Source organism: Canis lupus, chromosome 24 (genome assembly GCF_011100685.1).
Source record: "Canis lupus familiaris isolate Mischka breed German Shepherd chromosome 24, alternate assembly UU_Cfam_GSD_1.0, whole genome shotgun sequence".
In the NCBI taxonomy this organism is placed as follows: domain Eukaryota; kingdom Metazoa; phylum Chordata; class Mammalia; order Carnivora; family Canidae; genus Canis; species Canis lupus.
The window spans coordinates 43,993,933-44,009,891 of NC_049245.1; the positions used below are offsets into that span (position 1 = coordinate 43,993,933).

At 57.1% G+C, this 15,959-nt stretch overlaps 1 protein-coding gene across 1 annotated transcript in view; it reads right to left on the reverse strand.

Annotated features, from left to right (window-relative positions):
- Positions 1-895: 895 nt before the first annotated feature.
- Positions 896-15,959, reverse strand: part of APCDD1L (APC down-regulated 1 like) — a 51,999-nt gene continuing 36,935 nt past the window's right edge. Inside the window, exons 2-4 of the mRNA XM_038572713.1 lie at positions 11,070-11,208; positions 7,835-8,387; positions 896-3,142 (exon numbers count right to left, since the gene is read on the reverse strand). Coding sequence (XP_038428641.1) covers positions 2,387-3,142; positions 7,835-8,387; positions 11,070-11,208 — 1,448 coding nt within the window. The 3' untranslated portion in view covers positions 896-2,386. The remainder of the gene's footprint in view (positions 3,143-7,834; positions 8,388-11,069; positions 11,209-15,959) is intronic.

A 15,959-nucleotide genomic window follows, 5' to 3' on the forward strand; every position in this document is an offset into this window, starting at 1 on the left:
CTGAGGTGCTGGTGTGCGCGTGCCCTGCTGGAAAGGACTGTCGAGGCCAGCTCGGGCCTTCCTTGTTCCGTGGAGCTTATAGTTGTGGTGCAGGAGGCAGAGCATATGCGTGAATGGATGGTCGTTTCCGACAGTGTGATCAGTGAGCATTCTAAAGAAGAGACAGCAGGATGGAAGGGATGGATGGATAGAAGGACAGAAGGGGAAGGGGGGCTGCTGTTTGGGGTTGCAGGTAGTTGGCCTCCCCAAGTGGGTGACATCTGGTCTGAGACTTGAAAAGGCCAAGCTCCTGAGGATCCAGGGGAAGAGTAGCAGCAGTGACATGTGCAAAGGCCCTGAGGTAGGAAACAGGTTGTTATGGACAAGAAACAGAAGGAAGGCTGATGCAGCGAGGGTGTGGGAGGTGCAGCTGGCCCTTGCAGACATCAGTGACCGAGGAGTAGGCATTTTATTCCGAGTATACTGGAAGCTCTGGGAGAGTTTGTAACAGGGCAGGGCAGTTGCCTGAACCGAAGGGGCATAACAGACAGCCGGGGTTTACCTCCACTGGTTTTATTCTCTTTCACACATTCCCTGGAAGACACTTCACTTCCTTTCTTTAGAACCATAATCCCCTTGGTTGACTTTAATAACCGGCGAGAACATTTTTCAGGCTGTTTAATTTTATTAAAAGATTCAAATTTGATGACAAATGGTGTCATGGTTGCCTCGAGCCTCGGATACAAGACTTGCTCAGCCATGGACACATTATCGCCACCCACCCTCATCCCCACCAGCAACTGTACCCCCCACCCTGGTGCAGCCTGAGACTGTAAATAATCTAATTATTTTTTTGTACTTTGGTAAATATGCCAGGAACACTCATTGCTCTCTGAGACCTACCGAGAATATTAACTTGGTGGGTTTTTTTTTTTTTTCTTTTAAGAACGCTGGGTGGATAAGTGAGAGCAATTTCAGCGGGCTGATGGAACCCCACCAATCTAACAGGGGACACAGGGCTCCCCTCTGAAAGCATCGTTAGCCTCGATTGTTGTATTGTTGTTCGAGATCTGTGATAAGAGCCCGAGATAGGAATCGGCGGAGGCAGGAGGGGGGCGGATCCCAGCCCCAGAGTCCCCGAAACCCTGGAGCCACCAGGATGCCAGTAAATTTCGCAGTGTTACGTGTGAGGCCCCAGGAATGCAGGCGGGGGCCCTGCAGAGGCGCAGCCTGTCCCCACCTTGATGGCAGCCCCCTCTGAGCGGAGGGGACACCGGCACGTGAGCATCGGGGCCAGCCGACGTTGCCCGGGGGCCCGGCGACCCCGACCTCTCCCTAGGATGGTCCCAAAGACCCATTCGGAGGTCTCTCTCCCTCCTTGTCAGTTAAGCGCAGGGAATCTTGAAAACAGAGGATGCCTGTACGGGGCTAATTACAGAGCACCTTAGTGTCGCCGCTGTCATTAGTATTAATTACTTTCCAAAGGCTGGAAACGCCGCGCTCCTCCAAAGACCTGCCCGCAGCAGCCGGCGCCGCGCAGCGCTCTCCTGGGCCCCGCGCGGCCTCCTCGGTCGGGCCGGGAGGGCTGCTCCAGCCGCGCCACGTAGACGGCTTGAGGCCCGACTCCCGACGCGGAGGCAAGTGCACACAAACGCCCGCAGCCAAAACTCAAGAAAGCTGAGTTGCCCCTGAAGAGACCAGCCCTCTCCCAGAAAGCCGCCAAGTACCGAAAGCCCGGAGCAGCATCTTTAATTCATGGCTCTGGTTCGAGTTTGTGTTGCTAAATTCGAATTAATAATCTTTAAACAAGGATCCACAGGCTCAGCAGAGCGGCGGCAGCACCCGCGCAGAGAGCCTCGCTCCCGCGCCCCCGAACGCCAAGGTCGGGCGGGAGAGGGGCTGCTGCCCTCCAGCCCCGGGGACCCCGCCAAGCACCTGACGCTGCCGCGCCCGGGTTCGTGCTCGACACTCGAGTTGAATTAGCGGGCCGCGCCGTGGGCTCCGCAGGTGCCACGGGCTCAGGGACTGCGGGTTCAGGGGCTGCGGGCTCCGCAGGTGCCACGGGCTCAGGGACTGCGGGCTCTGCAGGTGCCACGGGCTCAGGGGCTGCGGGTTCAGGGGCTGCGGGCTCCGCAGGTGCTGCGGGCTTCGCAGGTGTCGCAGGCTTCACAGGTGCCACAGGCTTGCAGGTGCCACGGGCTTCGCAGGTGCCTCGGGCTTCGCAGGTGCCACGGGCTCAGCGGCTGAGACCCCCGAGAGCCCCGGCGGGCAACGGCAGGGCCACGTGACTGTCGGCAGAGCAGCGGGAAGACAGGCCCTTCGGCGGACACGTGGAGGAGTCTGTGCCCGGGGGGAGTCCACCAGGGTGGTGAGTGTCCGGGGGCGGCCTAGAGGTCAGAGGCCAATTTCATAGGCACGTGAGGAAGGCCAGCCCCAGCGCGAGGGGCAGGACGGGGAGAGCCCAGGGCCCCCCACCACGGAGGGGCTTCTGCGGAGGCCCGTGTCGCGGGACCCCAGGCACCCCCTGGGCCATTCTGTCGCAGAGCACCAGGGGCGCCTGGTAGGACGTGGGACGCCTCTCCGGGGTGTCGGGACTTGACCCGTCCGTGGGCCTCTGTCCGATGAAGAGCAGGCTTTGCCCGAGGGGGTCTAGCTCCATCCTGAAGAGCTCGTACTCCACGTGGGGGAGCCTGATGCCCAGCGGCAGGCACCCATTGGTGGCTGTGACGTCCCGCTCGGTTCCCAGGGACCAGGCCCCCGGGCCCCCGCAGCTGCTCGGTTCGGAGAAGTTGAGCATGGCCGTGGTGACCTGGTCCATGGGAGTCACTCGGGCCCGCGTGACCTGAAACACGAGTTCGGTGCCGCCGAGGACCTTGCGGGACGGTGTGCCCCTGGTGTAGCGGCCCGCGGCGTAGACCGTGAAGGTGGGCTGGTGGCAGGCGGGGTCTGAGAAGTGGCGGTAATATCCCTCCCAGGAGCGGTTGTGCCCGTGGAAGGTGAAGAGCCTGGTGAGGAACAGCACAGCGGGGCGCACCTCGCACCCGGGGCTGACCCACCGGCCGCCCAGGCGCAGGGGCAGGGCCGCCTGGGGGGGCAGCACGGGCGGGTGGTGCTCGTCGGAGCGCGCGATGAGGCTGCACGCTGGGCAGGGCCGGGCGTGGTGCTGGCACAAGACAAACAGAACAGTCAGTGCCCGACGTGGAGGAGGCGTCAGGGTGCAGCCCGGGGAGGCGGGGGTGTCGTGGGGTCCCGCCCGCGGGTCACTCCCTGCCTCCCGCCCCCACGGCCACTTTGCTTTCCTCGGATCTCACTAAGCTCCTCCTTCTGGGCCTCCGCACCTGCCATCCCTCTACCTGGAACTGACCCCGGATGTCTCCTGGCAGGCTGCTTCCGATCTCAGCTCAGCGAGGCCTTAGTGAGAACTTTCCAGATCATAGACCTGCCACTTCCTATGGCCTCTTCCCTCCACCCTCCCCCTGTGCTGGACGATAGGCCCTGTGGCTACTCCAGCCCCGGGGCCTCGTGCGGTGCCTGGCTCACAGCGGCCACACACTGACTGGCTGAACAGGGACGGATGGATGAAGGAGAGATGGAGGCGCCTTATGCCCTGGGCCTTGCAGGTGGCCTTTCCACACGCATCCTGCTTGGTCCTGAGATGCAGCCTTTCCAAGTCGTCACCTTTCTCCTGACCCACCGTTACTCCCCCTGCTCCGTACCCCTCACTTTTAGGAGCCTTCTAAGTGCCAGGCATCATGCTCAGCCCTGCTCGGGCAACTGTCATATGTTCTGGCTGAAGACGCTGGAACACGGTGGGCCGGGCGGCCTGCCATGGTCTCCAGCCTGGAAGTGGAGGAGACGGGCTGGAACCTCTGGCGCCTCTTCCCCATCCCTTCCATACTGGAAACTTCACTGTCCTCACAGCAGTGCCGTCTCCACCTTGGGGTGGACAAGAGAGGCTCTTGTAGCTTCAAGAACCTCCCTGGGTAAATGAGCATCTTTCCCTCCCCGCCTTGGAAAGTGCGTGCGCCGACACGGATGAGGCCCATTAATGTAATCGTGCCCCTGGCGCCCACTGCGGAGCGTCTGCACTAGTGGATAGTGGAGGAGAGATGTAGCCCAGAGATGTTCATTCTAGTGTTATTTATCATAGAGGAAACCAGCCACCCTCTCGAGTGGCAGCCACAGCCACGGCCCTCAGCTGTCCCAGGCCGTGCATTTGCTTTGCTCTCTCTTTGGCCTCATTTACAGTTGTCCCTGCTTCACAGAGGCGCAGAGCTGGGCTTACAGTAAAACACGTCAGCAGGGAACAGGTGCCAAGCCAAAATGCGTGGGAGTAGTCAGTCTGCATTTTGGAGGGAAAAGGCTCAGCAGAGGCCAAACAGGAACCAGAGAGACACATCCTGGTGCGTTTTTGTTTTTTTTGTTTTTGTTTTTGTTTCGTTTTGTTTTGTTTTTTTGGTTGTTGGGGTTTTTTGATTTTTTGTTTCTGTATTTGTTTTTGTTTTGTGCTTTGAAAGAGACCTGTTGGCCAGAATTTAGTCCAGAGCATCGTTCTGAAAGGTGAATGTCCTGGAAACAACCACTTGTCAAAGCAAGGTTGACGTGGGAACTTAGCAGACATCCCCTGCTCTTGCCATCTCAGGCCAGGGGTGCGGGCTGGACGGGCAAGGGGGAAAGAGGTGAATTTGGAGGGCCTGGCTGGGAAATCAGCTTTTTTTTTTTTTCCCCCCAAAAAAACAAAAGATTTCCACAGATGGCTGCCGAGTGAGTTTCATGCCAAACAAGTGGCATTCGGGAGTCCTCCTTTAGAAAGAAACTCTAGGACGATTAAGAAACAGTTTGCCTTTTCTTTTTCTTTTTCAGATTGCCGCATTTTCAGCTTATTATTTGTATTCTATGATGAACCTAAACTTGACTTGATTTCCATAATACAGAAGACTATATTATTTTTGGTTTGGGAGATTTTGACTCGAGGACAGAGTCGAAGGCACTTTGAAATGCTGGTAAATGGCTGCAAAAGCGTAATGGGAAGAAATGAGCCGGCTGGGTAGTTAGCTGGAGTGCCGGTAATTGGAACGCTGGCTGATAAGAGTCTAATTTAGGCATTTTAACCCACATTCCCACTCTTGTCGCACTGATGTGTATTGACAGGGCGTAATGCATTACATCAAAATAACACCAGGCCTGTCCTCCCCGATTCCCCCTGCAAACGAGAGATCTTCTGCAGGCAGGACACTTGGGATACCGGCTGGTAATTCGGGGCAAGTGGTTTTCTGCATAACAGAAACAAATTGAGAGCTAGTGAGCCCTTCAGGTGAGAGATGAGAGAGACCAGGCATCTTCTTTCCTGATGCATTCGGAGGGGATGAAAGATGAAAACCCTTCCTGGCATCATTCTGCAGAGGTTTCGGGGTTGCACGTGTTAACAAGGCCCCAGCCAGCAGAATTCACACTTGTGCGGAAGCCAAACTCTCACTGGTTCAAACCTGTTACATAAAGTTATTTCTCAAACAGCACATAACAGTTTCTAATTAACCCCCAGAGGTGACACCAGGCTTAGATGATTTCGGTCGAGTGTTGGCTGATTGATTAGGATTCTACATCCAGGCAATGAATTTGGGGATCAAATTGGTTTTAAATTAACTTCTAAAAATGTTCATGTTTACCATCTGGTTTGGGTCATGGGCGAGGCCCGGGCCCCAGAGAGCATAAGGTAACGACTAATTCGTTACTTGGGGGTTTATCTGCAGCATTTTCTTCTTTGAAATTCTCTCTCTCTCTCCCTCTCTGTCTCTCTTTCCTCCCTCCCTCTCTCTCTCTCTCTCTTTCCCCCAAGGAGGGGGCAGTTGCTGAGCAGATATTTAATTTAATGTCTGTACATCTGGCACTGCTCATCTACGCGCACATTCCTGTTCTGCTTCTCAATCACTGTGCAGGTTGCATTGGCCACGCTGGCTGGGCAGGCAGCAGGAGGGCAGGAGTCTGCGGCCCCACAGCCCTGCCTGGGGAGACATGAAAATTGTCATCCTCTGCGCCCCCGGGGGTCCATCCTCTCCGTGTTCAGAGCAGTTTGCCCTCCTAATGAGGTGGTGGGCGCCGGTAATCACCCCGCTGCCAGGGCCTTCTTGTCTTTAAGTAGGATTAACGTCAGACCAGCCTAGAACATTGGCTGCCAAAAAGGGAATAATTTTGAGGTCACGAAAAGAACTCAGGCTGATTTTCTGATGATGAGAACTTCCTGTGCTGCTTCTCTGCTCTCCAGATCCTGGGTTGGGAGGAGGGGGCGGGAGAGGAGAGGAGGTACCATGGGGCTCATCCCTCGTGCCTCTCTTTGGGGTACTTTGACACGCAGCTGCTCACCTCTGGAGGGGTAGGTTAGTTCCTTGAGTGCTGGGTACACAGTAGGCACTCAATACATGCTGAATGACACAGGAGGGTTGCCTAAGGGCTCACTCGACAGGGGCTCCCAAACTCACATATCCAGTCTACTCATTCTCGCTTTTGAAAAATATTCCTTGGGTGCGCCCTACCTTGACTTCACTTTCCACACAGCCACACTAATAAAAGTTAACTTTTCTTGTAATTGCCAGGGTAGGCAAGGAAGCCCTGTAACTTCTGGAACCTCCGACTTTGTTGCCTGTCTCCTCTTAATAGGATACTGGGACCTTGTTTACCCTCAATTACAGAGAATAAAGGATATCCCTGATGTTCCCTGGGTGGTTATTTTAATAGAATTGGTTTCTGTTTAAATTCTATGTATTTTATCTTACGCTCCTACAAACATTTTTCTGAGTTGGGGTAGGGGTGGGTCCTGAGGCTTCCCCGGCTTCGCCAGAGAAGTCACGAGCCCCCGCCCCATGTGGACCAGGCTCTGTACTATGTGCCAAGAATATATCATATGAGTGGAGCTTGGATTCTTTGGGCCTGTGTGCCCATCAGGCAGGAAAGGGCCATCAGATCTCCCCCAAATGAGGGCGGTATGTTAGTGACCCCTTAATTTAAGAATCTAGGTTAAGCACCCCAGGTGAAATCCACGTGGGAGTTGAGGGGGGAAAGTACATGTCCCTTTGTACTGCAGCCCCTGCCCAGAGGGCGGTCTCTGGGCCACCGGGGAGCCCCTTAGACATGCAGGGTCCCAGGCCCCACCCGGACCACGGGGCCTGACCCTGTCTTCTCAGAAGATGCCCGGGTGATGGCGTCTTGAGAGCAGGGCCTGAGCAGCGCTGCTTTCCCCGGGCCTTAGTGTGAAGGGGCACGCTCAGCGTCTCCGGCTCCAGACAGCAGCGAGGTCCATGTGGAGCTTTGGGGGGGCACCTTCCACGGGCGGTGTGGCCGTCCAGCGGAGCCCCGGAGGAGCGCTGACCTCTCCTCAGTTCATTCACTAACATTGGCCCCGACTGTCTGCCAGACCCGGGCCACGTGTGGGGACACAGGAGAGAGCAGGGCCCTGCCCTTGCAGAGGGTCTACTTCTAGAGAAGGTGGCAAGAAAACGGACCATGCAGCCCAGGGCAAGCTGAGTGCTGGAAAATGTGCAGAGTGGGGATTGGAGGGAACGTCTGATCTGAGAGCTGAGAGAGGCCTGCCCAAGCCCACACGCCCAGCAGGGGCAGAAGGGGACCCCGTGGGGCCCACAGGAAGGACCTCAGACAAGCTGAACTGTGGTTCCTTTGGGAACAGCCAGCCCTGTAAAGATCTGAGAAAAGCTGTCTCAAGCAGAAGGAACAGCATGTGCAAATGTCCTGAGGCAGGTAGGCCAGCCTGGGGGTGCAGAGAAGGGTCCTAGGCAGGGACCAGCCCATAGGGGGCCAGTTGGGTTGGGGCTCAGAGCTCACTCTCCCAGGGCTTTAGACTCACCAGGGCGCTCTGTAGCGGGCGCTGGTAGCCCGTGGGCCGGTAGTGCCGCCTCTCCGCGTGGTTGGTGTGGATGTCCCCCAGGTACAGCTCCTCCACTAGCCGGGCCCCGGCCCGGGGCTGCAGCTGCAGGTGGCGCTGCATGCGGACCAGGCTGAGCTCGTGCATGGTGAAGCCCAGGGCTTCCGTGCAGTCCTGCTTGGCCCGGGCGCTCAGCAGCTCGTAGAGGGCGCCGGGCAGCCAGGCCCGGGCCGGGGGCAGCCGCTGGGCACAGTCCCGGCCCGCCCAGGTCTGGTTGAGGCTCCTGGTGACATCGAGCAGGGCGCGGCGGCTGTGGAAGACGATGCCCACCTTGTGCAGGTGGTAGTCGGCCTCGGTGGCACCTCGGGTAACCCAGGAGGCCCGGCGCAGGCGGACCTTGCCCTTGATGAGCAGGGAGTGCGCGGGCTCCCGGCAGGAGGGGTCCCTGTAGTAGAACTGGTAGGCTCGGAAGAGGCGGCTGGGGTAGAAGGTGTAGGAGCGGGTGAGGAACTCGGGTCCGGGGCGCACCTCACAGCTGTCGGAGGGAGAGAGACGGGGGTTGGGCCGAGCCGGGAGCACCTGCACGGCGAGCCCGCTCCCTCTGCCTGGGCTCCTGTCCCCCAGCTGGCCCCGCCGCCTCGATTCCCTGAGTGGTCTCAGCTCCACCTTTGAGGCCACGGGCCTTCCACTTGCCTTGTGGCCTCCACGAAAGCCTTCTTCTTCCTCCTGCAATCCTGACTGCCTTCTCCAGCTGTCGTCCCGCCCTCCTACCTGTGCATACCTACTGGCCCGAGAAGTGCGTAGACTTTGCAGCCAGAGGACCTGGGTTCAAATCCCGTTTCTGACCCTCAGCAGCTGTGGGTAATGCCCAGCTCCTTCCCGTGTGACACAGAGGCATCGGGCCCACGGTCAGGGTTTCCAGGAAGCACGGGGCCCAGGGGGGCTCCTTTGCACCATTTGGGGAGCCCTGTGCCGTGAGCTCCAGGAGGCAGTGGTCTGCCCGTTCTTTCCCCAGTGGATCCTTGGCTCCTGGCCCAGAGCCTGGCACCCAGGGGACCCTCCCTGGGGCCTCACTAGTGAATCGTGGTTGATGGGCACTTACGTCCGGTCTCCCCTTGGCTAGTTGACTTCCCTGACCAAATTTCATTTGTGCCCGTGACAGATTTGTTGATCGAAACCAGGGCTCACCAAGCTTTTTCTGTAAAGGGTCAGATAATAATAAATATTTTTGTTTTGGTGGGCCAGGTGGTCTCCAGAGCTAAGGCAGCCAGAGACGATAAGTAAATGGGGTGGGGTGGGGCCTGGTGGTGTGCCAATAAAACTTTATTTACAAAAATAGGCAGTGGGCTGGACCCGGCCCCCAGGATCTCTTCTGCCGGTGATGACAAAGCACAGGGTGGGGTTGGGAGAAACAGAGGCTAAGTGACTCCTAGACCCACGGCTGCACCTGGATTGGGGGCAGGGGAGCCCCTGAGACTTTGCATTGAGGGTGCAGGCCAGGTGGATGCTGGATGAGTTCCAGGGGAAAGCAGGCCGGGCGGGGCCCCCTTCGCATGGCCACTGTGAGCGCGCACCACCGGTACTATTACTTTCTCGGTAGTTTTCCTGGCGAGGCTGATGGAGCAAAGGAAACATGTTCTTACCCAGCACGAAAACAGTTTCCCTTCTCTTTTCCTTTCAATCTTTCTGATTATGTTAAGGAGAAAGTCTCTGTTGGAACTAATATGTCTTTAATGCCAACCTCCCTTTTCTCCCAGAGAAAACAGACCCAGGACCCGAGGCAGGCAACGAATCTAGTGAGAATTTAATTATGTTGTTTTGTTTTCATTGACTTTCTTTTTACAGTTACCTCCTATTTATGGCAGGTGGCTCCGCTCTCCCTATCTGGGGTGATATTACACTTCCTTTAAAAATAATTATGGTACGCTGCAAATGTGTGCAGTTTACTGTATACCAATTATACCTCAATAAAGCTGTAAAAATAAATGAATATATTTAGGTAAACAAAAGCAAGCTGGCTCAAAGAAAATCGGAAAGGAAATGCCAGTATGGGAGGTCGCAAAAGAGGAGAGGGGTGACTCACACACCTGAGGGTGGGAGGCCATCCTGTCCTCACCTGTATCTCGGACAGGGCTGGGGAGCGAGGGATTTGCCTAATGGAACCACAGTGGCCGTCTCAGTGGTTCCCAGACTGTGGATCATTCCCTGCAGTTGCCTCCAGGAAGCAGCAAAGCCTGTCTGGAGAGCGCGAAGGGGAACTTTCTAGGAAGAAAGTTCTAGAGGTTTCTAGAAGAATTGTCCTGGAATGCTGTGGTCTCAGGGCAGAAGCAGCCTGCAACCAGCTCTGACCTTCCCACAGCCCAGCTCTGTCTCAGGGTGACTTGACCAGCAGCACCTGGATCTTACCTGGACCCTGTGGAGTTGGGGTGGGCAGAGCCTGGGAACGCATCCAAAGTGGCTTTGCAGAGCTCACGTCCCCTCCCTCCACCCCGAGTGCTAACAGATGTTTGGCAGTGGGGTTTCTCCTTGACCCCAGGAGGTGCATGGAGGACACGGAGAGTCCAGTCCCTGACGCCAGAACAGGACCGGCCCCAAAGGGATGGTGGGGGAGGGAAGGATGTACTAGCTGTGGAGGAGGCCACGGCTTCCCTCTCCCTCACCCCGGAGGGAGGACTCAGCTGTTGTGTAGCGTCTGTGCTCCACGGATGAGGGTTCGAGCACAAAGCCCATTGCCTAGAGCTGCAAACAGGGCCTCTGAAATGTCAGGCAAGCCTGTCGGGTTAGAAAGAGAATTTGACGGATAAACAGGACCCCCGAGCCCTCTCTGGCCCATCGCGTCCTGCCTCAGGACCTTTGCACCAGCCTCTCCCTCTGCCTGGCTCTTCCCCTGGGTCTCTGGGTGGCTCCTTCTTCTCTTAGCTCTCAGCTGAGTGTCACCACCTCTCAGAAGCCCCCCGCCCCACCCAGGTCACTGGCTGTCACATCCTTTGTTCTGTTCCCTTCATTGCAGAGCTTAGTGCCATCTCAGGTTTAGGTCACTTATTCCTGTGTCAGCAGGTTTGATGCTTGTCCCCACCGTGGCTGCAAAGCCCTATGTTCGGCAGGTAGCAGGCCTCTTGGCCAACGGGATGAATCGTGCCCCATGGATGCCAAGGCTCAGAGAGGGTGAAGTCTCCCTGCCCAGGGGCCCGTAACCAGGGTGACCTCAGAGTCTTACCCAGTGGAGACCCAGGGCCCGTCAAGGCGTGGGGGCAGTGGCGCAGTGACGGGTACTCTGTGGGGCAGGGGCTGCTGGCAGCGGGGTTCCCAGTGTAGGCGGCCACCCCCTGCCGTCCCAGTCGTCTCTGCGGTGCGGGCTGCAAAGCAGACAGACGTGAGTTAGTGACCCTGACGCACCCCAGAAGCTCTGTCTGCCCTGCCCGCCCTCCCAGCCCATCCTGGGCCATAAGCGGGGTCAGAGAGGCAGACCCCGTCGGACCCCTTCCCGGGGCATCCAGCTCTGCCTCCGCAAGTCAGGCTGCCGGGGCCCGCGTCTGCACTCCTCACCCTCTGCATCTCAGCCACGACCCCCGTGGAGCGAGGGGACCCCAGGCTCCCGAGCTGGAAGGCCTGCTACCGTGGCTGTGCCGTGCCACACTCCCGGGAGGCCAGGCCTTCCCAAGCCCCGGCCGCTGTGGCCAGGCCCCGCTGCGTGGCGCTGAAGGCCTCTGCAGTCCTGGACAAGGGCACTCTAGGCCCAGACCGAGGTGCTGGGCAGTGGGGCGGCACCCCCCATCCACCCAAGAGCCCAGGTTCCCCTTGGCCTCCACCCCACGGAGCAGGCCAGAACTGCCACTGGAGGCCACTCACGTAACGGTCCCTCCTCGGTGCCAGGCCTGTTGTCCGCCTGCCCGTCAGGGGCCCCAGGCCAGCGCCTGGCACACAGCGGGCGCCCAGTACGCGTGTGGCGGGTACCAGGGCTGATGCACCCGCCTGACGGGGACGGCGAGATGGCCGTGAGCAGCAGGGGCCTCAGGCCCTCCTGAGTGACCCCCACATGTGCTCATCTCGTGGACACCAGCCAGGCTTGGCCACGGGACTGTTCACAATCTCGTCCACTTGCTGTCCCAAGGCGAGAGCACCAAGGCCTTCAGCTGCTAAAGAGCAGCGATTTCCCCAGAAACCGTCATCTCCACTCAGAGGCTTGGGCTTGACACGACCCAGATGGCGGGATGTGTGGGAAGCTTGGCGGCGAGCGATGTCCAGATATTACAGCAACAGGCCGTGTTCAGGGGCGTCCGGCCTCGACCCCGACCCCGCGGCAGGGCTTTCCAACGGCACTTCCTCCGCCCGAGCCGCCGTCCAAGGGGTCGGGGGCAGCTCAGGGACACGGGCCCTGCGTGGCCGGGGGCCGGGGAGGCCTGTCGGCTGAGCGGAGAAGCAAGTGGCAGGCGCACTGTGCCCCCTCCTCCGCTGCACCCCACACCTTCCTGGCACCGCCGGACACGGCCTCAGGTCCCCGCGCTGTCCTCTGGCAGCTGCCGATGGGGCGTGTGGCCCCCAAACCTCTCTGGGCCCCAGGCGCTTCTCAGGAAAACGAGGCAGAGTAGATCCCTCACTTCCTGGAGGCCCGGGGTCTCATTTGGAGACTCTTGGGGTCCCCGGAGCCCAGCGGAGAAGTCACAGCTGATGCCGTGGGGCCCAGCCACGCCGAGTATCGGTTCCTGATCTTCGCTGCCCTCGGAGACGGGCATGAGCGTCAGCTCCTCTCACGGGCGGAGGCACAGGCCGGGTGAGCTGAGCTTAGCTGGCATGGGGCCCGGGCTCCCCGAATGCGGCTGAGCCCAGGTGGTGCCCGACGCAGCCACGGTTGGCCTCGTACATCACAGGCAAGGGGGACGGGGCTGTTTTCAAGACTTGGTGGGATGAATTTGCTGAATGAATGAATGAATGAATGAACGAACGAACGGATGAGCAAATGGGCAAAAGTGCTGGGGCAGCGCCGGGTCCTTCCATATTTCGGGTGTGTCCTACAGCGGATCTGTTGGTTTCAACCAAACAGGAGAAATGAAAACAACCGCCCACCCGGCCCAGTGGGGGCTGACCTGGCCCCACACGGACACGTGGCCACTCGGGCTGCCCGAGGGCTCTGCGGGCCACTCCGCACGCAGGGTGAGTGCACACCAACGGGAGACTTGGAAAAGAAGCTTCGGGTAGTTCTGCACTGACTTGGGCACATCTCAGGTCTCGAGGACCAGACGCAGAACGCTGTGGCGTGCGGGTGGGCCCCGGAACTGGGCCCGACGGCCAGCGTGGCCCCACCAGGGACCCCGAGCCAGGGCTCACATCCGAGTCTGCACCTCAGACCCTCTCGTGCCCCTGCAAGCAGCCTCATCGGGAGACTCTGGGGCCCCCGGACTCAGCCCTGTGGGTTAGTGTGAGCATCGCTGGTGTCAACGAAACCGATCTCCAAGTGGCGGTTTGGAGAATGCATGCAGCAGAGGGAGGAAAAGGACCAAAGGGGTCAGCGTTACTTCCCTGGCAGGAAAATCGAGCTTATGTCTCCGAGCAAAATAGCAAACGGGCCCTGAAAATTATATTGACATTGTTTCCACAAAGCTCTGTTTCTCGAGGAAATGTTTTCTGTTCAAAAGAAAACAAGCCTTTCCCCCCTGTACTCTCTGAAGCTACCGAGAGGAGATGGCTCTAGACGTGAAATTCTGTTGTGAGTCCTCAGACAGGATGTTCCTGCTGGCTGTGTTTTAGTTTGTCTTGTTTCTCCCTGAGAAATTAGGATTTCATGAAGGCGGGAGATGACATGAAATCTCACCGTCTTCAGAACAGACGCACACAAAACCCAAAACCCAACTGGAGTTCTTCTTCGTGAAAATACCAGAGCACAACATCGCCTCTTGGCTGTTTGCAGAGCTTCGATTTAAAGGTTGCAAAAATTAAATTAACCAATTACAAATGAATCTGTGCAAGATTTTTCTATTGCAGCATCTGAGGTAGCTTTTTGATGGTTTCTTTCTCTCCCCCCTTCCGCCCTACCTTCCCCCGCCAAGCCCCCGCCGCCCCGAAAAGTCTTAGCTAAAGGAACAGCTGAAAGCAGATGGTGCTGTGAGCCAATTGCACAACTTTTCACAGGGACCTGATAGACTGAGTTCAATGCATGGGCCAAATTGATTTTTATCAACCATGGATTTTTAATTAACAGTGGTGTCCACTTACCGCCATCCATTATTTACTGTTTACCCACTAATTAAAAATTATGCTGCTTTTGCACTCGTAAGAGCAGGGACATTTGAAATTAGATAGCATCGTTCAAATTACCTGCAGAATTACATCCAGAGCGCCCAATTGCTCAGACCAAGCTACTGGGGTTTAAAATATGATCTGCTCCAACCTTTACGTATTATTGTGAGTCAGAATGCCAGAACCAGCCTACACAGGCCAACGCCGGATGGAGCCTGCCTGGCATCTTAAGGGGGAACGATGCTTGCTTTACTCGAGCCCAGGCCCTTGGCTGAGATTGTCTCCAGATCGGCTGCTCTGTCTGCATTACGGCGGTGAGTCCTTCTAGCGGTCCCACGGGGAGCAGCCTGTCAGGGCATTCACAGGCCCGTCATGTCTGTGGCTCAACTGGTATAATCTGCACAACCACCCATAGCACAGGTTCTATTGACGCCCCCCGCCCCGCCCCATTTTGCCGATGAGGAAACAGGTTCAGACAGGTGGAGGGACTTGGCTGGTGTCACTTACCCCAGGCAGATGCGTCTTACCCAATTAAAAAATAAATTTTGGTGGAATACACCTAATATAAAACTCATCATGTTCACCATTGTAAAGCGTATGAGCAAAATTCAGCAGCATTTAGGTCGTTCAGTACACTGTGCAACCACTCCCACTGTCTGGTTCTAGAAGATTCTTATCACCCCGAAAGGAGGCCCCGTACGCATCAGTGGTCACTCTCCACTCTCTCCTCTCAAACCCTGGCAACCGCTAATCTGCTCTCTCTCTCTCCAAGGGTTTGCGTATTCTGGATATTTCATATAAATGGCATTAAAAATATGTGCCTTCCTCTTATCTGGTCTTCAGAGCACTTCTGGCAGGTGGATGTGGTTATCCTCATTTTAGAGATGAAAATGCAGGCTTAGAGGAGGGTCACACCCAGCTCCACCATCCGTGTTTTCTGCAAAGATCACAAGAGTGAGCCTGAATGGAAGGGGGAGGAGGCGGGGAAAAGACACGGGGTTTGTCGCTAGAGAAATATCAGGTCTTCAGAGATCTTTCTTTTGGGGAAAAAAAGAAAAGCAGCAGAAAAGCAGTCATTTTTCTTATCCTAATTGGCCTGTGCTGAGGTTCTGGGAGGTGATTCTGGGCGCGGGGCGAGCGCTTCCTCCAGTGGGTATGTGCTGATTCTAGAGGGTGTTAAAAAGCAGCCACAGTGACTGTAGCACACTTGTGCTGTGCGATCCACGCTTGCCAAGGACAAGACTGGATTTTCAAGGGGGGCTTGGCCTGTGCTGGATTTTAAGATATTAAGTAATGCTCTGAGCAAATAATATTTAATAAGCAAATGCACAAGTGACTCACAGAACACATGAAGGACGGTGGCTGGGTGTCCTAGAGCGGCCCTAACAAAGGACCACACACGGGGTGACCTACACAGCACCCCTCCATTCCATCAGACCCGGAGTCCGACATCAAGGTGTGCGCAGGGTCGCGCGCTCTCCTGAGGCTGTAGGGGAGGATCCTTCGGGCATCTTCTGGCTCCTGGCAGCTCCAGCCATTCCTCGGCTTGTAGAGGCATCGCTCGGGCTTCTGCTTCCATCCACTCGTGGACCTCTTTCCTGTCCTTCCAGCATCGTCCGACAGATGCCACCATGTTTCTCTAGCGGGTGTTCCTAGGGAAGAACAGGGATGAAACTTTTCCTGCCTCAGGGCCTTCGTGCATGCTGTTCCGTAGCCAGAGCACTGTTCCTCCGCGTCGTGCTGGCGTCTCCCTCTGCGCTGAGGTCTGAGCATAGATGGCAGCTCCTGGCGGGGTGATGCCAAACACCCCCCTCTGCTGTTTCCTGCCTGCTTCTGCTCGGTGCGGCACTCGTTGCAGCTGGCAATTAGTAAC